Here is a 27,345-nt window from a genome sequence, read left to right on the forward strand (position 1 = left end):
GAACATCTACTATGCAGAACAAAAAAAGTCTAATTGACTGACCTGCTGTGTCTCTGCGACATTAGTGGCAATTTAGACATTTTTGTAATTTGTTGCAGAAACTGTAGAGGCTTTAAAAGACCAAGCACACAGGAGGATTTACACCTCAGAGTCATAAAACAGCTTCCTACCGTGTTGATAGCTAAAGCCAAAACTGTGTTCTCTGAGCATGCCAAAAGCTATCAACATGGAAGAGCATCTGACGTAGATACTTCAACAAAAGAACAAGAGGTTAGCATGCACTGTCAAAATAAAACTTCTAAAGTCTATGAACTGGGCACAGTTTCTGAACGGCATGCTATAAAATAAATATATTAATGTCACTTTGCCATGGAGGAGGCAACATCTTTCCCTACTTCTTGCTGTGGTTGTCAGAGACAGAGCATCAGGAATGTTGTAGCACGTAGCAGATTTGTCTTGCTAACAATAAGCTGCAAAATAAATGAAGCTTTGACATTAAATCACACCCCCCATCCCACCCCACCCAAACCCTGCATTGTAGATAACCTATACATTCTCAGGATACAGTGAGAAATCATTCTATCGTACATATTTAATTATAATTTAAAAAAGTCTAACTCGGACACAATCTCTGGCCAGTAGCAAAGTATCAACACATTACTGAAGAACTGTTATTATCCCTTCACTGTAACAAACAGAAATCAGCATCTCGAGAAGGGTCTTCGGGGGTATCATATCACAACCAATCGCACCAAATTAAAAAATATGCTAATTTCACAAATGAAGTTTGACAAGAAGTAACATTGCATTTGTCTTGGCGAAACGAAGCACAAATGTAACATTTCACAGGTACAGTTACCATGCAAATGCATGTTGAGTTTGTCATTGTTTTTAACCCCAAATCACGAGTAGCATGCAGTTCTCCTGCCCGCCCCCCCCAACTACTGTATTAGAGATAGTCTGGGTAATGTACCTCGTTGGTGTAACCATAGCCTGTTAGGCAAGATTAAACTACCCTAGGAAAGAATACAAGCAAAACTTGATCATATGTATGTTTACACAATGTACATTTTACCATTTAAAAAAACAAAACGTTACATAGATTCTCAAACACAGCTCTGTTGAAAATGAAATTTTAAGCTTAAGAAATAGTTTTTAAACTACAAGGCCACCCCGTTATTTTTTTATGAACAATTTAAAAAGTTCCCACCCCTAAAAATCTGCCAGTATACTTCCTCAGCTGTAACAGCCTTACCCACTCTCTAATACAGTTGATCTTTGCTCGACAGCAATAACAGTTCTTACATTTCTTAAATGCACGAGATAATGGACTCCAGGATAGATATAGTTCTTAAATGTGTAACACTGGAACAAATCCACCTTAAATGATTAATCGGTCAATTCGGGTGTTCCCCAGCGCCACCGCTCAGGCAGGGGCTTCTGCTGTTCACTGATCTGAGTTCTGGCTTTTGTTGGCATCCAGCTCCACAACCATGCGTGTGTGTTCAGAATTTGAGTACAACAGCGATTCACTGGATACTCTTGTACCCTGTTTGGTCAAAAGCACAGAGGAGCTTTGTTTTCTGTATTCCCTTATCCAAACGGGGCCACAGCCCCAGCGCAGCACCTTTGGCCAACACAGAACTATTTGGATGCGAAGTAGAATTTTTTAATATTTTGGTTTTGTAGTCGTGTAAGCAACTGCAACGGGTTTAACAGCAGACTTAACTTGCAGGGTCTTTATTAGAGGGTTACCGTCTTCCTCAGCTTTATACAATGGAGCCCTTTGAAGAAGACAAATGAATTGACTGAATCCTTGTGGCCAACGTCCTCTGTAAGTCCTGTAGTACATTTTGACCAGACGTTTCTCCGTTCTTGTCGTACAACAGCTGTTTGAAAGCTTCATTTTCAATGAGGACCATCATATTTTTTAGAAAGTAGCCTTCACAATAGGAAGATAGTTCTGTGACTCCGAGAAACTACAAGAAGTGAAATTAGAGAAAGATAACTGTTCTGATAAAACCCACTCAACAAATACAGTGCGTAAGAGCTGCGCACAAACAAATACACAAACTAAGCCTTTCAGACAGGCATAGTAACACTTACAGATATATGTATGGGAGGGGAAGGAGTTAATCAAACAGTATTTTACACTGATGATTCTGATCACAATTCCATGTTATAAGGCCATGGCTGTCAAGGAAACAAGCTTCAGGGCTGAAGCTTTGCTCCCTTGAAAATTAGTGGGAGTTTTACCAGACCCATGATTTCATGCTAGAAGTTACACCCTAAAACTATAGGTTTGGGACAATTTACTACAGACCAAGTTTTATGAACACCATCCTTAGCAAGGATGGGACAAATGGCCTGTCATGTAAAGTTTCATGCTTCACGGAATCTTTGGAGGAGAAATGGAGGTTTGCAGAGCATGTGGTTTGGGGCTGTCAGTATCCCCTTACGCTGAACCATGTCTGAGTAACAGGCAGGGATACTCTAATGTGTGAGGAAACCTTAACTGTGTGAGCAAACCTTAAATGATCCATACTGGTCATTTGATGGGTGACCTGTACTAGTGGTCACCCACTAGAGCTAGATCCTGTGGTCATACAAGGAGTATAGCCATGATATTCCACTATAGGTGTAATTATAAGCCACGCAAGCGTAGAGAGCAGTGCTCAGCCCATCCTCCTGCCCAGGTAAGCTCCTGCTGGGTCCGAGCTCTGAGTAAAGCAGGAACCTTTGGCTGTGAGGTGCAGCCTGAAGGGCCAGAACTGCTGGGACATTGCATAGCTTTGGGTCCAGACTGGAACAACTACACAGTGGTGTTGCCCACCGCCACCTTAACATCACGTTTGGAACTAAGAATGGAAATCAAATGACTGCCTTTGTAGATGTTGCAATTTTAAGAATGGAAAGCCCATAGGGATGCCACAGATGATTTTAATACTCTCAATTCAGCTTCTAAATTGTAAATGTGACCAAATCCACATTGTCTCACCTTCCTACCAGTACTTCACCTCTTTAACACAAGGTCTCAATCTCTTGTTCCTACAGCTGATTTTACACAGCTCACCACCCTGTTAAACACTGTTCTACAACCTAGCCCCCCCCCCCACAGATAGCTTTCCAAATCTCTGCTCACTTCATGTTATGCTTCCACCAAATCATATCTTTCTCTCAATCATGATGACAAAGACTCTGCTCCGTGTGTCTCTGGGCCAACATGCTTGCACATCCCCATCTGGAAAAGCAGGTCTCAGCATCGCCTGAGTTCCTGCAGGTGCAGCTGAGCTTGCAAAGCAGCAAGGACTAGAAATGGTACCTACAACAGGAGCAAGTTACTTAAAACCTGCTCCTGGCTGACGCGGTGGTTCCTGGCTTCAGTGCCTGATCATCCTATTCCCATCCTCACTGCAGTCTAACATGAGCTTCTTCCACACTTCAGAGAGCAACATGGAAAGGCAGACAGTTGGCTGGCAAGCTGCACTCAAACTGCCTGTGAGCTCCCCTGGCTCATCAGGACCATCTGGCCTCTTCCACCACATACCATTATCTCGTATTCACATAACAAACAAATGAAGCTGCTGTGTGATGGGAGCACTCTGGACAGAATGATCTGTGCTCATATTAATCACCTGCACATCACACAGACCAGGAGCAAAAAGATGGAGTGTCTTCTCTGCTCGGCAGACAGCGTAATAGAGAGGTATCTAAACCAGCTTCAAATGTGCTGGTTCAGGTCCTGGAAACCTTCTAGCTATAGCAGTATGAAACTTAGCCCTGGTAATTTACTGGAAGCAGGGTAAATTAGCCCATGCAGAGCTCTAGTGTTATGTGCCTTAACTAATTCCAGAAGTCAAGATTTCATTCACAGATAGCTTTGCTATCTCTGCAATGCGCTACCCACATCAGGGCAAACGTGACCCTGGCCTCTGAAGTACACCGTTTCCACTGACTCCACTAGAAGATGCAGGCACAGAAAACTTGTAGGCTGGGGCCCTTGCAGGCAAACAAGGAGCTGGATTTAGCCACCGGGTTTGTTCAGTCCCAGCACTGGCAGTGTATAAGTTCCTCAGACAGGTCTAAAGCTCGGTGTAAGAATGTTCTTCAAACAGGATGTAAATAGCAGCCACATTTCACAATTCGAAGTAAACATGTGATTTTAAAACAAAATTATTCATTTTACTTTTAGTAACAGTAATACAAATCGAGAAGTTCCCACATGAGCTAGAAGATAAATCAAATATTTTTCAAAAGATTCCTTCACAGCTGATTTTTTTTCCTATTACAATAAATAGACCTGCAGATATACCTCATTTCTTATTCATTTTATAGGTGGGACTTTACGCTATTTCAAACACTGATTGCACATTATCTGTACATCAAGACCTAACATTACTACTCTCTGTAGGAAATACCTGATGATGGGAATGGAGGTCAGATCTGCAGGGGTTTGGAACAATCTGCAGGATTACTCTGTTCAATCAAACCTCCATGTCACGCTGCACCATTTTATCCTTCATATAAACCATGTAAGTTATAAAAAAAATCATCTAAGGAATGCTTTAAAAATATTTCATTGCAACTATTTGTATATCATTTCCATCTTCCAAGTGGAAGTCTAACTACTAAGCACCCAAGAGGAGGAGAAAAACTGAATCTAATCAATGTGGCAACCACCTCCATCAATGAACGAAAACAGGTTTTCTATGCCAAAAAATGCCATGCTTTTATGCCTAATAACTCAGGCCCCCTCACAAGCTAAGTAAATAATTTGATTCCAATAAGAAGCTGCGAATCTCTCCTCTCCAAGATATAAAATTCTCATTACCATCCCTGCACGGCTCAGAGACGTTGCACTTTCACAACGTGGCATTTTTATATATTGACAAGCTGTCACCAGCATTGAGTATATCACCCCAGTGGGCTGCAGGCAGGAGGAAACACAAGATTGTAAAGGGAAATGCAGCCTGGAAGGTGAAAGAGAGGTGTCTTATTCAGTTAGGTGATTCCTGTTGAATAACTCAGCAGTTTGGGTCGCCATGAGAAGCGATACGTCTGCCACACGGTAGTACACTCAAACTGAGTCTGAAGCAGTTAGAGAAGGGGGTGAGCCACGGATGCTCTTACACTACATGATTTAGGACTGTCACTATACTAGTTACATAGTAACCACTCAGTCCAACTAAATAGCAAATCTTAAATAAATACCAAACTATCACTACTTATCACAAAGCTGACCTATGAGTATGACGACAGACACATAACATGCAAGCATATGTGGTTATTTTTACCTTGGCATGATTATAAATATCCACGCAGTTTTCTGTATTAATGCTTTTTGCGCAAATGATCTCACAGTGTCGTTGTAAAGCTTCAAGCTGGAAAAATTTAGCAGCAGAGAGAAGCTAAAGAAAAAAAAAGGCAAGGAAAAAATAGTCAAAACTGCTGAGTGATACAGAATCAGAGCTTGCTTCTTTACTGTTTCATTATATTTTTCTTCTCTGCCCCTGCTTCAGTTAGCATGAAAGTACTGACGAACAGGCTGAATGAGAAGGCTGCCTGGTTGCTTCAACCCTTTGCAGTCCCCTTAGATGCCCCTGTGGGAAGCTGTACATGGAGAGACCACCACAGGCTGCTCGGGTCCGTGTGCTGACTTTGGGATGGGGGGGTGTGGTGTGTGAGAGAGAAAAAGGAAATGGCAGCTTGGAGAGCCTTTAATCACTTTGCAAACATGACTCTGCAAGGAGGGATCTGCAATTACATTCCAGGAAAAAAAGTTCTGGTTCAACCGTTCCCCAAGCGCTGGCTGAAACAGAGCACCTGGGCTGGATGTGGGGATGTCAGCAGAAGGGCCAGGACCAAGAGTATAGAGGAATTCAAACCAGATGATGATAACCATGCTGGGCAGTCTTAAAAATCTAGAGAGGCAATAAACCTCCAATCTGTCACCTCAGCAGGCTCAAGGAAATGGAGTCAGATCTCTATATGCTCCTTGCTCTAGCTTGCAAGCAGCGGTAAGGTCATGCCGAGGCCACAGGCACGGAAACCCTGTCTGCCTGAGATACGGCGCAAAGGTGGGAACCAGCTTGGTGCGAGGCACTGCCTGGTTAACACTCACGGTAGTGTCGTGTGTCTGTATGGCTGCACTACCACGGCTCTCCTGCCATCAGGACTCAAGCTGACCTCCCTCTTTGGTGCCGTATCCACCCCACGGATATGCTACCTGGACTGCCGCTGCCTTGGGGATTTCTGCACGCCACTGTATACTGTGGGCATGACCTGAAGCCTGTGGGGTGAAAAAGGCTTAAATTTTGAGTTCTCCGACTGATTTCAGTAGTGCTAAGATTTCCTGTATTGCACCCTTTCCGTCCTTTTACAGCTGGGAAAAGGAATTTCATTTTCTGTCTTTCCATGGTAGGTAATCACCTCTGGCTCTCTTCTCTGGCTTAGGAAGCATGTTGGGGTTCTTCAGTGCTTGACACCTTGCTCTAACCCAGCCAGGTCTCTTAGGCCAAGGTGTTCAGGTGTTTAGGCATTTATACAGCCCTTATCATCTAGGACCGCATGACAAAAAGCTATCCCGTGAATCCCCAAAAGGCTCTCATGCTGATAGGTAGGAGCACTGGGGAGCAAAACCCTGAAACTTCCATGACATTATTTTGACTTCTCCTATGCAGTCTGCTCAAGCTCTGCTTTAATCCCATAAATAAATCCAAGTGCTGGAAATCTGCAGTGCTGATGTGATAGCAGCCAGCTGGCCCCAATTATGAATTGCAGCAAAGATTTCTGTGGAGTATTTCTGGTGCTTCTTGTTATCATATTTGTAATAAGGCAAGTTGCTAAATGCAGTTTTGAAAGATAAAGCCAAATCCTATTCCAGCTGCCTCTGTGGCTCAAGCAGTCACGTGCTGGTTTGTAATTACTTTAAACTGTGAGGAACTGTGGCCAGATCTGTTATCAACAGATCAATCAATCAGTCATACATTCTTGAGTCACAGAAGTTTTGAGATGTCACAAAAGTAGAGCAAGCAGCCAGCTGAACTGCAGCACAAGCTTTTTAACAGCCTAGGTGATAACACACGCATGTCTATAAAGTAACGCCGTTGCACTGCCTAGTCTGAGACTCCTTTTTTCAGAAAGGGTTAGAAATTCAGGAGCTGCTTTCAAAGCTACAAGTGAAATAGAGAATCAGTGACCTCTTCCTATAAAGCTCAGAAAGCCAGTGTGGGTATGCTTAGCTAAAAATCCACTGCCTGCATTGGAGAGGGATAATTTCAGTCCTGACTAGTTCCATCCTCTGGCTGCCAGCAGGGTTGGTACAGTTGTCCCTGTACCCATCAGAATTGATTCACCCTGGCCACTCATACCCCCAAGAAGAGTCGCTCCCAGTTTCTGGTTAGCAGTACTTTGGTAAAAGCCAAGCCTCGCATGGATACTGCAGACAGTCGTGTCATAGGGACAGACTAATGTAGGCAACAATAAAACATCATGGTGGCAGACTACAATCTGTACACTCATGATTACCAGCTGTTTAAGTAGCTCTGATTTTAGTATTTACTGTCCTGTATTCTTTTTGGCTGCCATAATTTGGTGATTGTCAACAGGAAAACTCCCTGAGTGACTATCAAGAATTTGCTCAAGTATCTCTTAGTTCTATATAGTTGGAGTCGTTAGGCTGATCATAGCTGGCAATGACAGCACGCGGTATTTGGAAGAGGATGACTTAACATCCACACAGGTTGTGGATGTGTGGCTACACTTAAGGCTCAGTCAGCTCCAGTTGGCTTGGTTTGGCTTTTGCAAATGGGCACAACAGCACTGGATGTTTTCCATCCAGTGAGAAAGGGGCAAAGAGGTCTCTGTATCTCAGGGAGCAGCTTAAGGTTTTATTCAGAAAATCTGACAGTCACTTGCTTGAAATTGAACTGAACTGTGACCCCACTGGGATTTCTCCCATTGTTAAAGCCAGGTAAATGCCCAAGAATTTCCCCGAGTGAGGAACCAAACTGGATGCTTTTATGCTGCTGAGATAGGTCTGGATAGCCTGAGCTAACAAACCAAAAGTAAGAGTGTGGCAGAGAGAAGCTGATCAGCCCAGCTGGAGCAGAGCACCTCACCTATCAGGCTGAGAGAGAGAGAGGATGGTATACTATCTGCTGCCAGGAGTTGCTTCCAGATTTTGGTAACACCAGCTTTGCATTTTCTTGAAAGAGCCTCTCAAAGCATCTAGCCGGATATTTTTATTTCAGATACTTTTTTTGCTTGAAGCTCCTAATTTTTCTACTCTTTCTTCTCTGACAGTCAACTTCATACTGGCAAAAGTTACCATAACAGGCGACCGGCAGAGAAGGAGACTGAGTGTCTCCCGCAGGACTGCGGACAGCCTGGGCACTCCAGGTGAGGCACTGCTGGCTCTTACAGGGGTGCTCATGTCTTGCCAATGGCCACGTGCCCTTGGCCATTGTGAACGGTACACAGATCACTTAGCATTGCTCCCACTGCAATTAAGATAAATGTCTCTTACCTCCATAATTTCATTATTTTTAATCAGGAGTGACTCTGCACCTCCATAATAAAGATACTGCATAACCAGCTGTAATAAAACAAAGGGAGTGTTTATAAAAAGCAATCCAAGACATCAGGGAACAAGGGGTGATGTAAAGATTGCAGGCAACACCACCAAGAATTTGAGGATAAAACTGGCCCAAACCTCCTGATTTCAAGATATATTTGGTTACGCTCTCCCTCTCTGCACAGTTCAATGTTTCCTTCTCACAGGCAGTCTAACATCTCAACCCTCACCAGCCACATTGCCTGGACTTTCTGGTGAGCTCCAAACAGTTTGCAGGAAGCTGATTAATTAATTCTGAATTTTCCACATATTTCCCAGTATGTTCAGTACATTATTGATTCAGGAAAATATAGCATATATAATGGTTATTCCCTTATTCCTTCCCTGGCAATGGCACCCCCACCTTCACCCAGCTGTGTGTGGCCATGCATGGATGATGAAAAAGAGTGGGGAAGGCTTTGCACTGTAATACGAGCCGGCTAAGATCCCTCTGCAGTGAGCTTCCAGCAAGCCTAAAGTTATTGTAGGCAGCTGGGAATTATCTGCAGCGGCAACAGTCGATACATGGAACTGTCTGAGCTCTGACTCAAATAAAGGGAAGCAAATACAGGTATACGCTACAGATACAGAAAGCAAGCTCTGTATTTTCATGGCAAAAAACTGATTGAACAATACTGTTAAGGAAGGGAACGAACTGTTGTCTCTTCCAAGCCTGTCCATTAAACACAGAAAGAGCCAACAAGAGAAAAAAGAATCAAGTGCTTTACCTTGACATGCTCTGCTTTGTCTGCATACCCCGTATAAGTGAAGTGCTTGCTATTGTATCTGGTCGGGCACGACATTTGCAATCAATAGCACTCTGCAGCTTAGTGTATGAATGGGAAGCCTGTGCTCATGAAACCACTACTCTGAGCTATGTGTTTATCAAATACATACGTACTAATTTAGACAGGGCATGTACGATGTTCCTATTACATGTTCCATTCAAATTCAATGTGAGAACTGACTTTACCTGAAAGATGGGGTACTTCACATAGTTGATCTCAATACAAGTACTATCAGATGAGGGCTTGCTAGACAGCAATGCTTTAAACCTAAGTAAAAAGGAGCAAGATTGAAATACAAGCCCAATTATCTCTGTGAAAAAGTACGGCAAACTGGAAGGACAGCATCAGCTCTTGCAAAAACAGTACACTGCAATGAATGGATTTGTCACCGAAAAGCATCAAGATTTAGACACTGACATAAAATAAAGTTCAAACCAAAAGGAAGAAGCCTCTCTTTTAGGAGATTTCAATTTGAAATTTTGGAAAAATACATCTAATACCACAATAGAATAAAATGTACATAGGAAATTCAGATACTGTAATGATGCCTATTACAAAACTAAAATAATTTTTTTTTTTTTTTTTTTTTTTTTCCTTGGAGGAAACATGATCTTTTAGGAAGACTTGCAATATTTTAAAACTGCACACCTTCTTTTTTGCAGGAGATAAATTTTGGCCTATGTCTATTATGCTCCTTTAAAAAAAAATGTTTTGGAACAAAACATCAAAGCAACTACACTAAGACTTTTAATGCTTCTATGCAGGCTCAATACACTTGTGTAAGAAGAGGGAGGAGAGAAAACTGGATAGGCTGCTGTTCTCTGATTATCAAAACCTGAAATTCAGACAAAAATTTCAGGAAAAAACCACATTTTTAAGTTAACAATTGGAGATTCATGTGAGACATATACATATGTAGCAATCTATTTCTCAAAACTAGATATTCCCATTTGATCCCAAGGTGCAAATGAGAAATGTGCTGTCAGAAACATCTGCCCTTGTACTTCCTCTTTTTGATAATTCGTCTGACCTTCTAGCGGTAGTGCAAAGCTTGGCTTACCTATCAAGACCAGCATTTGCTGGCTGGTAACCTTTTCCATATAATGACTGCATCTTGTTAATTAAAATATGGATAACGACTGATTTGCTTTTACTAGTGTCAAACTCTACTATGAACACAATTTAGTAGGTTTAAAGCTGGAGTTTGGAACGTGTTTGTACCTCTACCAATATGCTCTAAACCAAAATACCCATTCCTTAATTGAAGGCAGGGTCAGACACTGCAGTTGCTTTCTGCAAATCTCTTTACTGTGTGCTGTGGGTTGGCAGCATATCCAGCATCAAGTACCCACATTGCTCAAACTACCCAAACTCAGTGGCTTGTCCTTGCCACATCTTGAAATAAGCCCTTATGGAGGGCCAGCTAAATTTGTTTAAAAGCACACCTTTAATTATAAAGCTGTGTACAAATAAGGTTTGTGAGCAGCTTTAAGGTTGGGTTGAGCTGGGTAACCCACGTCCAGCCTTCTGAGCACAGGGAACAGACTATAAATACTGCCTTTGGATACAGTATGATATGTTTCATGGTTATTTAATTTTATTTTAAAAATGTCAAATGCTGTCAATGAATTGTGTGATAGTAGCTTGTTTTTCCTGGAGACTGCCTACACACTGATGCGAGGCAAGATTTAGCCACTCACAGGATAAATGATTATTAAGAATCAAAATATTAAGACTCCTCTATGATTAAGAGCTGGATGCAGCAATGAGCTTCATGCAAATGTGCCTCAGCGGAATGAAGTCAGATGCATGGCCAGAAACGTGGATTATTTACTGGCTGGGAATCTAGTGATGGGAGCACTTTTTAAACGTCCTGCAGATCACCCAGAAACAAGCTATTGAGATGTTCTGCTTAGGAAAAACTAAGATTGGGCCATTAGCCCTCAAAGAATCTTAACAGCAGCAAAAAAACCCCAAAAAAAGGCAAAACCACAAAATTAAATTCTATTTTTGTTAAAAACCAGAAATGTTTCTATATTTTACCTTGGTGATGCAGTAAATAGCAACACTCTATGTGCATAAAACGGTCTTCCTTCCACCAGAAATGTAACATCTGACATCTCTTTGTTGTTGAGAAAATGGGGATCTAGAGTCACAAAAGAAATAAAAAAAAAGCCAATAACTTAAGTTTGGAAGAGGTCACGAACATCCAGAATATTTTCCTGTTTTGACAAAAGAATAGTGTAAGAGGATATTGTTTTTAATGAGTAAAGCTCATAAAGCTATTTTGGACAGCCTGAGACAGAAGCCTCCCAGACAGCCACGTGGAGTTCAGACGAAGGGAATTCAAAGCTTTGAAGTCCGTGAGGACCTTTGCTGAGATGACAGCCAGCCGTCCCCACCGTGCGGAGCTGGCACAGCCTCCCAGCTCTGCTACCTAAAACAAATTGCAGCTGAACAGATGCCAGAGGGCCCTACACTTATTTATACCCTATTATGCCCCTCTCCCTGTTCAGGGAAAGCCTTTGTGCAAGGGCAAAAGAGTCCTGGAAAATCGCTGGGGTCTTCTCTCAGTGACATTAAAACAACCCCAGGCTCTGTCAGCTGGACCGGGAGGGCTGTGCCGCCGTGGCATCACCCGCAGCCAGCCACGGCAGTTTGAGATGGGGACAGACATTTGGCTCCGGGCCCCAGCCTAATTAGCAACACAGACAAATCTTTGCAGATTTACGGTCCCACTCTAGCACACCTGATGACCCTCCTGATTTCAGCGGGAGTTTCAGGTCAGACTAAGTTTGGGGCCCTTCCTTTTTCTAGTTCTGCCTTTCAAATTCAGGTTTTTCTCTGACTCATGCCCCCCCCAAGCGCCCGGCCGGCACGCAGACTTCCCACAGCTCTCCTTGGAGAATCAACGAGTATCTTCAAGTCACGCTTACCTAGGCGAGAGGTCTGCTTGCGCTTAATTTCAACGAGCTTTGGAATAGGGTAGGGTCCATAGCAATGAGTGAAAATGACAGAGAGCTGCTGGCTGATCACTTCGTTCTAAGCAAAAGAAAACAAATATATGCAATGTAAGCTTAGTATGCAAGGTAAGATCAGTATGCAAAGGAGATGTTATATTGTTCTCAAGAGTTGCCTGTTTTGAAGCTGAAGAAAGTGATTGCTAAAGCTTTATTAAAAAATCAGAGCTTAGGATGATCAGTATTTGCTAGAAACTGCAATTCTCATTTACTTGATTGCTATGTCTCCTGTAGGAATCAGTTAAAATGAAAAGTCCTCTCCTTAGACCAGAGGTCTTTTCCCAACAAACTCCATAGCCCCTGTCCCCTCCATAGAAACAAAGCTCCTTTACAATAGCGATTTCATTTCATTTTGCAAACTTACTGTACTGGAAAATGACTTTTTGTTGCTCTCTAGAAAACGGCCATTGGTCATGTTTTAGAAACCCAGAGCTACCAAACAGATATAGCTGCACAGCCTGCGTGCATTTCCTAAGCAGAGCAGTCTCACAAACAGACCCTCCCTTGCAGAGTGACAGAAGCATCACGGCCTGTCCCTGAATCTCCTCATTCAATCCCAAACGTTTCATTAATGTGCCCTTACGCTGCTGGCACCGGCCTGGGTACCCCTGTCCTGAGGAAGCCACCAGACCTTCAGAGTACCAGGTCTGGTCCCTGGCCATACCCATTTCTGGCCAGACTCTGGGGGCAAGGCACCTGCAGGATGCTTTCCTAAGCACCTAAGCAACTTGAGTATTCGTACGCCTAAGCTGCAAGGATAGTGAAATGGATTTAATGCTTAACTACCTCAGTCACAGCTGAAAGCAGGATTTAAAAGCTTTGGCAAATTCTATCCCACTCTTTGCTGGTAACCAGAGCAGGTCTAGCCAAGTTCAGTGGTGCCACATGGCTAATTCATGACGACATCTTTTAACTACCCTGTTGGTTGGCAATTCCCTTCCACACCATGAAACTGGGAAAAGGTGGGACACTTAGATATAGGAGGGTCCAAGGCCAAGGAAATAAACAGGTAAGGGAGAAAAATAATCTTAATATAAAAATTTGAGGAGTGTAGATGTTAAATTAAAAGATCTCCAGGCTTATAGAGCAGAAATTGAAGCTTTCCTTTCTCTGAGGACATTTCAGCTCAGTTCTAACAGCAGTGCTCCTTATCCAATCCCACGAGGGACAAGGAGGAGTGGCAGAGATCCTGTAATGACTCCCTTACTGCATCTAAACAAATGGGGTGGGAAAGGGTAGAGCGGTGCCCTCGCAGGCACACGCTGATGTCAAAGGAAATTACATGCACTCACCCGCAGGCAGGAGCTGGCTCCTATTACTACGTCAGATGTAGCATCAAAAGAAATGCTAAGATAAGCGAAATACTAATACTAAGGGACACCATTTACCACAACGCAGGGACCAGCCCTCGGAGAGGGGCTCACCGCTGTGGCTCTGAGACAAGGAGGACGTCCTGCGCTGGGAGCATCTCTCTGTTCAGCATCCTCCAGCCGGAGCTCTGCAAAGCACTTCACAAAGGGAGTGAATCACAGGGCGAAGAGAAAAGGAAGATTTAAGGCCAGATTTAAAGAAGGAAGTGACTCAGCTGCCAGGAGGGCTGTGGGGAGAGCTCTAGACAGACAGGGCAGAAAGAGCAATTGCTTCTCTGCTCGGAAGGGCTGTGCCGAAGTGCGGCCGACTGAGTCAGCCAGGGAGGAGCGGGTCCGGGGCGGGGGGGGGGGGTTGCTGATTACCAGCAGGGCAGCTCCCAGTTGGATCCGGCAGATGCTAAGAAGTCAGTAAATACAATGGAGGATGAGGATAATTCCGCGGTTCAGAGCGGAGGGAAGCTTGTGGAGGAGAGGCATAATTGGAAGAGCAATGCTCACCTTTACCCGCAGTGAATAAAAGCAGAGTAACTGCACTAAAGCGGATAGAGACTGGGCAGCTCCCTCCCGAATCTGCCAAGGTGCACAGGTCCTGCCTGTGCCGCTGTGGTTTTGTTTTAGTGGGTCCATGAACTCACCAGTCCCAGCCACAGCTGTGCCTGGGCAATAGCTTTGTAAAAACACACATATACATCATAAAGACAACGCATCTCCTCCTTCCAGGCGTGCCCGTGGGAGTGCGCCGATGGAAAGTCTGGGTATCGACCTCCCAGTGCCTTGTTAGGAGCTGGAGGTCTCACTTACTGGTCCACGTCACAGCACCACGTACCGGGACATTCAGGTGCACCGAGACCAGGGAAGAACGGGCCAACCTCAGTCGCGCAGGTGTGAGATGGGGATCCCTGCTCGTAACTCCAACCAGCGTGATGAACGGGTTGCGCACACAGACAACCCCATGGGAGCCTGCCTACGCAGGCGAGGTGCTGCCAGCTCCCTGGGTCACCAACGGGGCACGAACCCTGTGGTGTGCAGATACAAGCCCATTATAAAGCCACCTTGCCACTGACTGCCCACAAGCCTATGAAAAACCTGGTGTAAACTAAGCTCTAATTAGCTCAAGATGTGATATGTTCACATGAGAGATGCTTAAAAACCCTAAGACACAGAACAGAGATGGGACAAAGAGAAAAGAGACCTTAGAATCGGTGCATCAAAGAAAGCAGGGCCATCAGACGACAGTGGCTCGATGCACTGCAGAGCTTCGGAGCTCCAGTGGAGGACACTGCTCTCATTTGGCAGAGAGGAGGTTGGAGACCTTTGGCTTCTGTCGGTAACATTAAATACTTACAACGCATGCCACCAAAGGAGCAAAAAATCCGCTCAACTAGAAAGCTGAAGCATGTGCTCATTTAGAGTCATCGCTAACAAAACAGCAGTAAATTTTCTCCCTGAGACACGGGGAGGGGAGCGGTGAGCTATTACAGCAGAGCAAGCCTGCTTCCCACCCCACCCCACCCCACACACAGACAAGCTCGCAGGGCTGTGGCTCTGGATCTGCTCCCCACGGAGCCTCTGCTGGCTTTACCAATAAACCAGACAGAAAGAGGCAGCAAAAAGGAGAGAGAAGAGGGATGCTTTTTTAAAAGTACAATCTGCAACTGGATGGCTGGGGAAAAAAAATCTCTTTTTTAAGCCAAATCCTGCTCTTGGAGCAGGCTGAGCTGGGCTGCCTGTGAAGTAACTGGGAGCAACTGCAAGAGTCCACGACCTGGGGCACCAGCATTGCTCTGGCAGAAGGGAGGACATGTCCAGCTTATTCAACCTTCCCCTTTGCAAAGTGCCCGTGCCAGGAAGCTCAGAAGCTGCTCTGGTTACTACATCCATCCATGTTAAGCACCAAGCTGGATAATTCTTCTCTGTTTATCCTACCACCCTACCAGCTGACTGTGAAAGAACAGCTGTAAGAGCTCGCTGCAGCAGTTGTGGGCGGCGATATTAACACTGGAGGAGCAAACCAAAGTTTGTTTTCTTGCTACAGTTTGATGTTGGAAAACACTGTGCCAGGATGTGCGAGGCTGAGATCTGGAGCGAGGCCAGCTTCCTTTCAGACATGGGCGTTCATTTGCAGTCAAAGGGAGATGATGCTTGGCATAGGATATAATAAAAATATTTACCTAGCCATGGGGTAGTTTACAGATAGGCAAGAGGGAACAGGGAACAACAGTGAATCTTCTGAGGGAGACAGTACTTCCAGCAGAGAGTTTGTTGGTGAGCAAGCAACCTTGCTTTGTAGATGCAAGCGGTCTCCTGACTTAAAAGCATTCTTCAGCAGAGATCTAAAGGAATTCCCCACTCCTGGTGAATGCACTTGAACTGCAAGGGGAATTCATAAATTCTTTTGAAGCAAAGCTGAAGTTTTTCAAGTTGCTGGAGCGGAGATGACTACCCGATTGATCTGAAAAGAGGTGGAGACCTGGGTGGGGAGTGCAGGGGTATTTTTTCCTGAATGTCCATCTGATGAAGGTCTGTGGCAAGACTCAGGAAAGGCTCCTCCAGACTTTGGCACATACCCTGGGAGAGCTTGCTCCATTCCAGCTTACCCAGTTCAACCCAGCCTAGCCATTCTGGGATGTGGTCCTACCAGGTACTGGACACAGCTGGGAAATACATAGCCAGTTTTCTCCAGTAGCTGTGGAAGATACAATACATGCCATCTTGGTGGCTATGCTCCAAACTCAGGGAAAACTTGGGTCGGATTCAGCAGTTAGGCTAAGGTTTTGCTCTTCTCTGACCACACTTTCAGACACTCAGCTGTCTCTTCTTCATAGGCTCCCCCATTCCCATACCACATCTCTCTGGACTGCTCAAAACCCACTGCTTAGTTTCTCCTTACCCGTCTACAGATATCCCACCACCCCCACATGGCTGCCCTCTACAGTGATAACAAGTTAGGCTGCTTTTCTTTGCCTCTGAAATCCCAAGCGGTACTTTGGGTTTTCCTTCTATTGATGTCACCCTTACCAGCTCAGTCCCATTAATGCCATTTTAACCTAAGTGTGCCAGGGCCTCAAATTCCTCTACCACAAAGCCCCAAAAACAAAATCTCACCATGTTAGGCAGTAAAGTAACACACTTATTCTTCTGGGCTCGGTGTCTGCTTGTTTATACACATCTCCCCAGCAAGCAGAGAAACCATGCTGCTCAGGGAACAAGGGAGCTGGCAAAGGTATCTTTTCTCTCCCTGGCCCTGAGGATGCTGGGGGGACCCAGCTCCCTGCTAAATGCAGAGTGGCAGAAGCGCTGTTTCTAGTCATCCATTTCACACGCAGTCCCCAGCAGCTGTTCCAGCAGCGGCAGAGCCTCAGGATACCCCAAGTCCACTGAGGACTCATCCATGAACTTCCTTCCACGACAGGCTGGGATACCCTTGATTATTCCTCTGTTTATGTGCCCCTCTTCCCAGCAAGAGCCGATAAAGAGTGAAGCAACAGAGAAGGCTTTTCACAGACCCCCAGCCCTGAGCACTCAAACTCTATGAGACTTTCTTCGCCGTCTCTCTCAACCTTTTCCATCCTTGCCTAGGTGTTTCCGCTACGGTCCTCTCACATAATTCACTTTTGCCAGCTGCCTCAAAACTGATTAAATGCCACTTTAGAGGGTCACTCCTAGATGATTAAGCAGCATACACATAATTAATATTAGTCAACAGTTGCAAAGGTAGGGAAGCCCCAGAGGTTGGAGATACAGTTAGAGGCAGTGAACTGCGTAACAAAATGGGTTTTGTTAGTGCCGGGCTCAAGTCCTTCCACTGCAAATACAAACGGAAAAGAATTAATCACAGGTAAGGCACAAATGGACCCTTCAGTTAGCTTCTGGGAAAGCTGCCAAGCCTCCCTTTCAAAAGGCTCTTTATACCACAGCTGTGCATTGTATGTAAAAAGCTCAGATCCCCGGGCACAGTCTAATCCCTGGGTGAGAGCCCAGAAAAGGGCAGGTGTCACATCCATGGCATTTATTTATTGTAAATGAAGAAACGGCTCCTGCCTCTGGCAGGGAAACATTTTAGAAGGCAGACAGAGGGTAGAAAAAAAATCAAACCTGTGTTAGTACGAAGCTGAATGTGCGTTACGAAAACACGAGACAGGGTTAACAGTCTGTTATTAACATGCCACTTGGTACCTGGCGTTCGCATCTCACATGGAGAATGCACGACGTACATGTGTGGATAACTTGCGTCCTGGTTACTCTGAACTGTTTAGACACAGAAGTACTACAGATGACAACGGGTAACATTACAGATCGCTGCAATTACTTGAGAACAGTGAAACCTGCCTTAAGAAATCACTCAAAGTCCCAGCCAAAAGATCAATCACCAAGCACAGGCTGGGCACTAGCTGACAGGCAGAAGGGCATTAGCCACTCCATGAAACCCATAAGTGGGCACTTTAGCATCCTGGAATGTCTTCAGGGTTATTTTTAGTGCAGGTTTTGGTGTGCCTGTCTCCTCTGTGGAAAGTCCACATTTTTCTTCAGTTAAAGTATTTCAGTCCTCAGCCAAAATATTCCATTTTCAGGTGTTAATTTTTTCAAGAAAGGTAAAATATTATGTCGAGAACAAATATTCTAATGAAACCCGTCATTATAGTAAAACCTCAATTTTCTGTTGAAAAACAGTTTAAACAAGGAAGTAGAATTTCACCCAGCGTAGAGGGGTCTTTCCTGATCTGTCTCCAGGTAGGAGAAACATGCACAGCACTCTCCCAAGGGAGGGCTTTCCCCTAGGAGCTGAGCATGACCCAGTGCCTGCCCGTGTGCCGTACAGGGTTCACCTCTCCCCTCTCACCTAAGCCCTTCCTGCAGAACAGGGTAGTTTGGCTTCATACAGCAAAACACAGCTTCACTTGAGCCCATCTTAAATATTCATTTCAGCCCATCGTGAAGCAAGGGACAAAAAGGGGAATTTTTAGCGCCTTCATCTTCCAGCGTCACTTTCGAGGTCACGTGCAGACCTAGGGGGAAAGCTGATGTTTGCTGACCACCGGGCCTGGACTTTGTAGAGCAGACGCACGAGCCGAGTCTGTTGACATTCTCTGAGGAACCTCTCCCGACATTTGTTTTAGAGGAATTAAATCCAGAAAGACCATAGCCATAAAGAAACAGGATGCCCATCTCAAGATTCAGCGTCAGCTTCTGAACTTTTTGCTGCAACAGAGCAGGCAGGTGTGTCAGCCTTTCCTGCTGCTTTCTGTTTGTCAGAGACGTGAACATTGTTTTTCAGTAGTTACTGCATCTGTGACAGAGGCTACATGCTGCTATTTCTGAAAAGATATATTTAAAAAAATCCCACAATTTACTTTCTAAGAGTTTTTGGATTCTAAGTGGCTAAGTCACTGCTGAAAGAGTACTTTAGCTTTTAAATTACATAGGCCAGGTTTCTCAAGATACCCACAAGCCTGAATCCTTTTGGAATTTTAAAAACTGGTTATTGTTTTGAATTGTTATTTGTTCTCAATAACTGTCAACACCAGACTGATGGCTGCTATTCAAACAGCTCAGCCTTCCAAAAGAGTCTGTGCAGCTTTCTTCAGCTGCCTATAGGCAGCAATGCAATTTGTGGAGTTTGTGAAACTGCAGGAATTTTAAATTCTGAGGAAACATCTTTGCAAAGTAGTTTCCTGCATCTTTCAGCAAGCCTGGCTGCACAGTGTGATCAACACCTCACTAATGGGCTAAATTTTAAATAAACTACCTTGTTACTGATGGAAAGGATGAAGGGAAAGCTGCAGAACGCAAATGAGGAAGGGCAATGGAGGACCCCTCCCATGACTTTTCAAGCTGATTTTGTCTTGGACAATACACTAGCAGGAATACTTGTCGTCCTTAGCCAAGTTTTCCTGGTGTGAAGCATCTCCAGTGCCAGGCGGAGCTTCAGACAACGCTTCAATACGTGCACTCAACACACATGGGGACTAACCCACACACTTCAGCGATGCGCACCCACAAAGCATCCAAAATAATGGCAAATAGCAGCTCCTCGTCCATACTACGGGGGGAAGGGAGAAAGTTGTAAAAGAGATTATTTGGAATTAAGAGATTGTATTTTTTCTCAAAAAACTAGGCCAAGGACAATCTGATCTAAATTGCTGTACATAGAAAAAGCAGTGGATGAAACTGGCTCATAACCTCGTCCTACTGGCAACGGTGCTGCATCATCTGCGTGGATGGAGCTGGGTGATTTTAATGACAATTCAAGCTCACGCTGAGCTTCGGAGTGGAAATCTAAAGCAACCTCCTCCAAAGGCCAGATGTGTTTAACTTCCAAGGTTGTGGTTTTGAGTCTCTCTCTTTTCAGGTTGTGGAAATGTCAAGATCTAACTGAAACAGCTCCAGGATTTTCGTAGACAGGGGACAAAGAAGCATCCCACACGTTCAGCACGTTATCCTCAAGAGAACCTCCCTGCAAAACCAGAAGAGCTGCCCTGCAAGCCCCACCTCGGGCACTACAAGCTCACAGATCTGGGTGCAGCCTCCACGCAGCTCTTTTAAAAGTCTCTATTTGGGGGGGGCCCAACCTCCGAGCCATGGCCAGCCCTCAAGCACATCCACTCCTCAGGCAAATATGGTCCTCCAACATGGGGCAGGAGGGCAATCCACCTCAGAGCCAAGCTCAGGCAAAGCAAATGTCAACCCTGGCTGGAGGCAAAGGAGAGCTTCCAGTGAGAAGTTTGGGGGTTTCCCCAGGCCACGAAGAACACAACATACATACTGACAGGCAGGAATTTGGCTGCATCTTCTTATCCTTCTTCTGTAACAAGATCTCCAGTGTCATCTTAGCTTTGAGGGACTCAAATCTGCTCTATGCAGCAGCTAAAGTTTAGCTCAGGGCTACTCACTCCCAGAAGTGTCTCTCCGGCTTTCGTCTCACGCAGCCCTCTCCAAACCACTTCTAGCAGGCTATATTTGTGTGCTTGTCTGCCAAAGCGATTCAATCCATCTCAAAATGGCAGCACTTCTCCTCCTCATCTGGTGGCCCAAATCCACCACCACCAAGTCACTGACAGTTTTAGTGTCAGAGCTTTCCCAGTTTGAGTTTTGCTTGCTCTTAGGAACGTGCCTTAAACCAAACTCTCCGTGTCCTTTCCACTGATGCTGCTTTCTCCAGAGTACCTCATCTCTGGTCTTTGGTTTGGTAATGACCCAAGCTCACTGCACGACAGCAGAAACCGCGGGGGGAGCGAGCGCAGAGTGATTCTCTGCCTGTTCTCGCAGCTCTGCCTCGCCAGCATGGAAATACTGCCACTTGTCCGCTCTCCATCCAATTCTCAACGGTGCAGCTGATAAAGACATTTAAAGGCATGAAAGGAAATGAAAGCGCTCTGTCCCACTGGAAGCCACCAGGAGCTGGGTATCGAACCTTCATTTGTGCTTTTGGAAGTATTCCTCCGGGGCTTTAGTGCAGCAGCGAACAACCGACGTGCAGTCTATTCACTTTTCTCCCCCACTTATTTCACAGCTTGACGAGAAGGAATAAAACTAGGGACTTCAGCTCAGCCAGTTTTGCCTGATTTGGCAATTTTTGTTGCCATTCTGTGTTCCAGCATCAGGACTTCTGCAAATTTTATTTTTATTTTAATTTCTGTTGTCAGCATCCCAGCACGTAAATGGGAGCAGAGTGCTCCCCTGCCACCCTGCCGGACACCAGCATCAGTGCTGGCCGGTGGCAGCGCTCCCACATAAACTCTCACCCTCTAGGAACAGGCATTTTAAAAAACATCTATAAGACAAAAGGGGTTCCATATCTGATGGTGTTCTTGTAGATATTGGTTATTTTTAATTGAATCTTTTCATTTTTGTAGCATCTGGCCTTTTTGCATGGCCTGGGAACCTGCAAGAACATTTTGTTTGACAGTGCAAAGTAGAAGGCGGGGGCAGAAGGTGTGCTTCCTACTCCAAGACCTGCTCTATGTTTCTATGTGATTTTTGGAGAGTCTCTCTGGCCAAATTACTCAAATTACAAATTGCTGTCTGCCTTATCCAGGTTGCCACAGCTTCTGAGGCTGAGACTGTCACTCTACAAGGCACTGAAAATCTGGATGTTTAATTACCTCAGTTTCCCTGTTCGTAAAGGGAGGATAAGATCTTCTTCCACGTCTCAACTCATTAATATTTGTAAAATGTTCTGAGATTACAGGATAGTTGGAACTATTTATAGGAAATGCAAAATGCCATTTCTATTAGGTGCAAGTTGCCATGCAATTAAAATATACTGAGCATCACAATATGTAGCAAACGGGACATCTTGTTTTACATCAGCCGAGAAATGCTAAGTGGCTCTGTGCTTCCTAGTTGCTTATTTTATTCTTTTTGCCCTGAAAAACTCATTAAGGAAATATACTGGGCCAGACTGTGATGTTTAGCAAGAATCGTAATCTCTCTCGAAGCTCCCAGCCCACAGGGAAAAGGATGTCCATGTGAGCAAATCAAACTCCTCTCCCCACAGCTCTACAAAATGCAGAGCTTTACAATTTGCTGTCGAAAGAGAGGGATGTGAACCACAGTTATGGCCCTTCTGCACCTCTTAAAGGAGATTTCCATTCTGTGGGTATATATAAAGAACAGCCTCTGCTCTCAGCCCTTCCAGAGAAGGGGAACAGAAGATCCTTTGAATCTCAGCTTCCCTCGGCTGCCTTCTACGGAGTGACCAGGGAGAACTTTTATTGGCTCATTCTCCTACAAATGAATTTATTTTGATTCCTTCCAAAGGGGTGCATAGAGTCTGTCCTCATTTCTGTCTGGGAGAGCTTTGTGAGAGGCTGTTTGGACAAGACTGCTGCAATAATTCATGCCATTTGCAGACAATTTGTAAACCCTTACAGTGTCCCAGAATGATTCATTATTTTTCTAAGAATATGAAGCACTGTATGTCTGTGTGTTTGTGAATATGCATGCTCATGAAGAGTGAAGACAGGCAGCTCCCCTAGGCCCAGAGGCAGGAATAAAGATCAGCACAGATTTCTTCTTTGTCATGTAGGGTTCTTTGTGGTATTTCAGCTGTTTCAATCCTCCACATTTTAGGTTTTAAGTGAACCCAAAGTAGAAGGTAACCATCTTACTTGTTTCCATGTCTCCTACAAAAGACTCTGGAAGACCCAGTCTACCATGTCCCAAAGGTATAATCCTATGTAAATAACTTATTCTAACAATGATCATTGGCTTTGGCTTCAGCCACCCAGGAAAAGAGCAATTAAAGCCATCCCTCATCCTAGATTACAAGGCCTAAACTTAATCTCCATTAAATTTTCAATACGATTAGTTTTATATCAGCTTTCAAACCAAACAGCACCTTGCTGGTAGTTTCTGGATGAACGTACATTAACCCAAGTGAGTTCAGAACAAGGAATCTACAAATCCTAGGATTTGGAATGATTTCCTAAAAGCTATCTCAAATATTATGCATAAATACCCATCCAATACAAACTAATCCCAAAGGGAAGGATCGTGGGAGCAAAAATCAAAACAACTGCCGGAACAAACGTTCAGGATTTGCTTGGGACTGTAGTCCAAGCCCTCTTTTGCAGCAGGATACAAGAAATAAATCCATGTAGGCTTTCCCTAGCTGTACTAAGCTTGGAACGTTTTAGTATTGAGCACCAGAACCTCTTCCCTTTTCACATTATTTAGGTTATTGCTGCAGGTGCTAAAAATTATTTGCTCCTTGCACTTACATGTAGAGTTGGGTGAGAAATGTTACTTACTTTCCAGTTAAACAGCTAGAAGACCATACCAATATGTATTGTGGTGCATGAGAAAAAGAACAGCAATCAAACCCTTTTGATGCTTTTCATCACTAAAATGATTTTCTGGTAACAGTAAAGTTCACTGGGCATTCCTTGGGAGCGACTGACTGTCAGGGGGACTGGTAGAGAAGAGACTGTTGGTTATAACAAGTTTTAAAAGGAAGTATCCAGCCTTCACTAGGGAAGACATTTTCCCCTCCTTGCCTGCCCCATGATCATCCCCTTTGCTATTATAATTGCATACCCAATGGTACCTCCCTCAAAAGGTTTTAGTAGTCTCATTTGCCTGCCTAAGAAAATGCCAGCTGAAAGAATAAATCTGGGGAGGCTGCAAGTACAAACACTCATACAGCAGATTTTAAAAATTATCCTGTTGTGTGCTTGTAGAAACCAGTCTCCCCACAAGTTTAAGAGTACAAATCCCACATGAAGGGAGGAGAAAGTCATGTGAGAGGTTAAAGAAATCCAAAGCAAACATGAATATTAGCTTTGTTGTACGGTCCTGTAAAACAAGCTGGGTAAAGCTACTCTTTGGGTTGGTTTGGTTATAAACATCTCTTGCCGTGCTGCAGTGACCCTTTTGACTTCAATTTCACCACTATGCATCAGCTTCCGTTGTCTCTCCAGCTTATTGTTAGCATCAGTATTAAGCTGTTCTAGCAGGAGATGTGATTAAGCTTGTGTGTTTTTAACCCATGATTCCACAGTGAAAAAAACCCGAGATACATAATACAAATAATAATAATCCTACACAGTCTAAACAAGCTTTGGGACAGCTGTGCAAAAACCATATTGCAAGCTGTGTGTCATATGGGATGGGAATGACGCCGATTTCTTTAAAACGCATAATTTATCCTACCTTGCTGGCTTTCAGTATCTCAAACATCAGAGGCAAGCCTTGTGTGATGAGCTCCTCTGTGTACTCTTCTTCCTGAATGGACTTGAATTCCTTTAGCAAGCACTGGATGAGGGGTCGTCGGTGCTGCTGGAAGGACGTGCGCAAGGACTCCAGCCACGTGTGCAGCGTCCAGGGAACGCCTACGGATGGAGGACAGAGCTCAATCCCAGCTTCAGAGAAGGATGTGCCCTTTTGCTTTTTTACCTTTAGTTATGTTAAGATTTTAAGCAAAAGCTGCCAAATAACCCTAGAAATCAAATTCCTATTTATCCCCGATTGAGAAGGCTGGTGGTTATCAGGACATCCCAGACCTAATGCACAGAGGCTTTCCTCCAAACGCTAAGAGAAGACTGTGGTCTCTCTGCTCATCTAGCCTTCAGCTTCTCTGCTGAGACTGCCAATTTGCGGTAATTGCTGTGGTGCTCTGTGATGCAAAAGCCTTTTGGAAACTAGATTTACACTAGCTCATTTGTTTGAATGTGGCCCTGGAGAGCCATTAAATGGTAAAAAAACGATTTTGGTCACTACCCACCTGGATTCAAACTGGTGGTCTTCAGATTAAAACTTTCTTTGAGCGCTACTCCACGTCCTCTCCTGATCATTACTATTTTCCCTAAACAGTACTGGGCAAGTTAAGCAGATCAGCCTTTTCAAGTAGTTTGTTGCGGCAGAACCACTCTCCAGGAACTTAAAGGGAACTGCTCCCATGCACTGAGTGAGGAAGCGCACAGAGCTAATGTACCTCTGCAGGCACTAGGCAGGAGGTGACCTAGTTTCTGCTCTTGCAGAATGAAGTGGGAGGAAACGCAAGCCCGGCGTTTGGCTACAAAAGGTTTTTCCTTTCACTTCAGCAAATGTCCAGGGCCTGGAGAGCAGCCCTGTCGCTCTCCTCTCCCTCATCACCTGGTGCTTTGCCTGCTCAGCCCACCCAGTGAGCCACCGCTCAGACCACCGCATGCCCCGACCCACGCCGGATGTCTCCAGGGCTGGGGCGGTGCACCAGGCAGAGGCGTGCCGGGCACCCAGGTCCCTCTCTGAATGCAGATTAGTGGGGATGGCAAACACACAGTCCAGACCAATTTCCCTCCGCGCTACCCAGCCACCCTCCCCATGGGCAGAAGCAATTTCCCAACAGGCTGGTAGGATGTTCAAGCCCCGCATTGGCACAGTTAGCACACCGACAAGCCAGTTCCCCACTCCTGCTCTCTGAGGCTTACAAACATCAGAAAATAAATACGTTTTAATGGTGGAATGCTTTACGGCAGAGTGCAAAAGAGGAGCTGTTGGAGATGGCAGAGCCTTAGCTAACGCTCTGCCAAGCAGCAGTGAAGATGGCTGCTGGTGGAAACCAATCCATCCTGCAGAGAAGTGCCAGTGGCCCCCGAGTCGGGTATGCTGTGGAGCCAAAATGGGCCGGGAACCTGCCAGATCCCCCATTACCTTCTGCTTCCACAGGAGTTGAGGAAGATCCAACTGCATTCAGTTTAAGCAACAGCCCATCAAGAGAGATGCATTTCTTACAGCGGTCCCTCCCCAGAGGGAGAGGCGAGGGTGCCGGGACTCACCTATGCTCCGTATGTCAATGGTCACATCCACGTAGCCGTGCTCGGCGCTGTGGTACATGGCCTCCTTCAAGGCTTTCAGTTTGGCCTTGCTGTTGCGGCTGGCGCAGAGCGGAGCTGCCGCCGAGTCGGGCAAGTCTGTCCCCTCCGCCAGGATCTCCTCCAGAGACAGAATGTCGCTCTTCTCCTTCTCTGGCTGAGCAAGCAGCTTACGAAAGACATTCCTGTCAATCACAGCACGACAGAGAGAAGGAGAGAGGGAAAGAGAGGGCGGGAGAGCAGAATCAGCGGCGAGGCTTTCGTTGTGCCTGGGATATTTGCTGCGACACGGCAAGTTAGGACACCTATCCAGGAAATTACTCCAATTAATAGCAGGACCAGCTGAGAGCAGACCTGAGGCAGTCACCGCTCCTGCTAGCCCACCTGCACTGCCTTGGGCCACATCTGCAAGACGCTGTTGTCATGACAGGAACCGTACAGATGTCGCACGAGTGGCAGCATCTCGTGGGAACAGAGACCCACGAGCTAAACATGACTCAAGACTTCTTCCCACAATCAGGGAAGGCCAAGGCGCCTCTGGACAAGCTCTCAGGACTTTCACCATGGAGGCCACTTGAGAAGGGAGCTGCCTGGAGCTACTGAAAGCACCACGACTCGATTAACACTCAAAGCAGTCTGGGAAAGCTGGAGCAGCTAGACATTCAACGAGGCCAGTCAGGGCAGGTTCGAGCACATCTGGGACCACTCTGCAAAGCCACTGATCCGGCTGGGCCATCAAATAGCAAAGCCCAAACGCAGGGACTTGGTGCCCTCAGGTTCGTACCAGTGTAACCTCATTGATCTCAACAGAGTCGCTCTCAGTTTCTGCAGCGGTGAGAAGAGAAACCAGGCTGGCTCCCATCCCACCTCGCTCGTACTCCAACATCCTTCCTGCACCTGCTCAGACCCCGGCGAGGGGCGGCAGTGGGGCATGGCGCGTCCCAAACAAATTTAGGGCAGAGAGGGAAGGAGGAGGGAGTGTGCGTGAGCGGTGTACAGGCAGGAACATAAGAGTCAGGGCCGGCGACATGCACAGCCAGCAGCCAAGCCGAGGAGAGCCCCAGGTCCTCCTCGGGCAACGCAGCTCCCGCTCGCTCTGGCTGGCAGTGAGGCCAGAGCAGTGAACGTGAGACTCCAATAACCAAACTGTCCTCTCTGTCCCAGGGATCCCTCGCAGGCTCCAGATGGGCAGCGTTGTGCGAACCCGCCCTGACACGCCGTTAGCGTATTGTTAGACTGGCAGCTCGTCTCTAAGCAAAC

The 27,345-nt window shown here is 45.5% G+C and overlaps 1 protein-coding gene across 2 annotated transcripts in view; it reads right to left on the reverse strand.

The window, feature by feature from the left end:
* Positions 1-623: 623 nt before the first annotated feature.
* Positions 624-27,345, reverse strand: part of ABTB3 (ankyrin repeat and BTB domain containing 3) — a 181,812-nt gene continuing 155,090 nt past the window's right edge. Inside the window, exons 10-18 of one of the 2 annotated variants that reach the window (XM_075501801.1) lie at positions 26,050-26,270; positions 24,446-24,624; positions 17,969-18,040; positions 12,339-12,444; positions 11,446-11,548; positions 9,588-9,669; positions 8,528-8,596; positions 5,295-5,408; positions 624-1,979 (exon numbers count right to left, since the gene is read on the reverse strand). In XM_075501801.1, coding sequence (XP_075357916.1) covers positions 1,770-1,979; positions 5,295-5,408; positions 8,528-8,596; positions 9,588-9,669; positions 11,446-11,548; positions 12,339-12,444; positions 17,969-18,040; positions 24,446-24,624; positions 26,050-26,270 — 1,156 coding nt within the window. In that variant the 3' untranslated portion in view covers positions 624-1,769. The remainder of the gene's footprint in view (positions 1,980-5,294; positions 5,409-8,527; positions 8,597-9,587; positions 9,670-11,445; positions 11,549-12,338; positions 12,445-17,968; positions 18,041-24,445; positions 24,625-26,049; positions 26,271-27,345) is intronic. The other variant, XM_075501809.1, reaches the window with a different exon arrangement.

This window comes from Mycteria americana, chromosome 1, assembly GCF_035582795.1.
Source record: "Mycteria americana isolate JAX WOST 10 ecotype Jacksonville Zoo and Gardens chromosome 1, USCA_MyAme_1.0, whole genome shotgun sequence".
NCBI classification, from domain to species: domain Eukaryota; kingdom Metazoa; phylum Chordata; class Aves; order Ciconiiformes; family Ciconiidae; genus Mycteria; species Mycteria americana.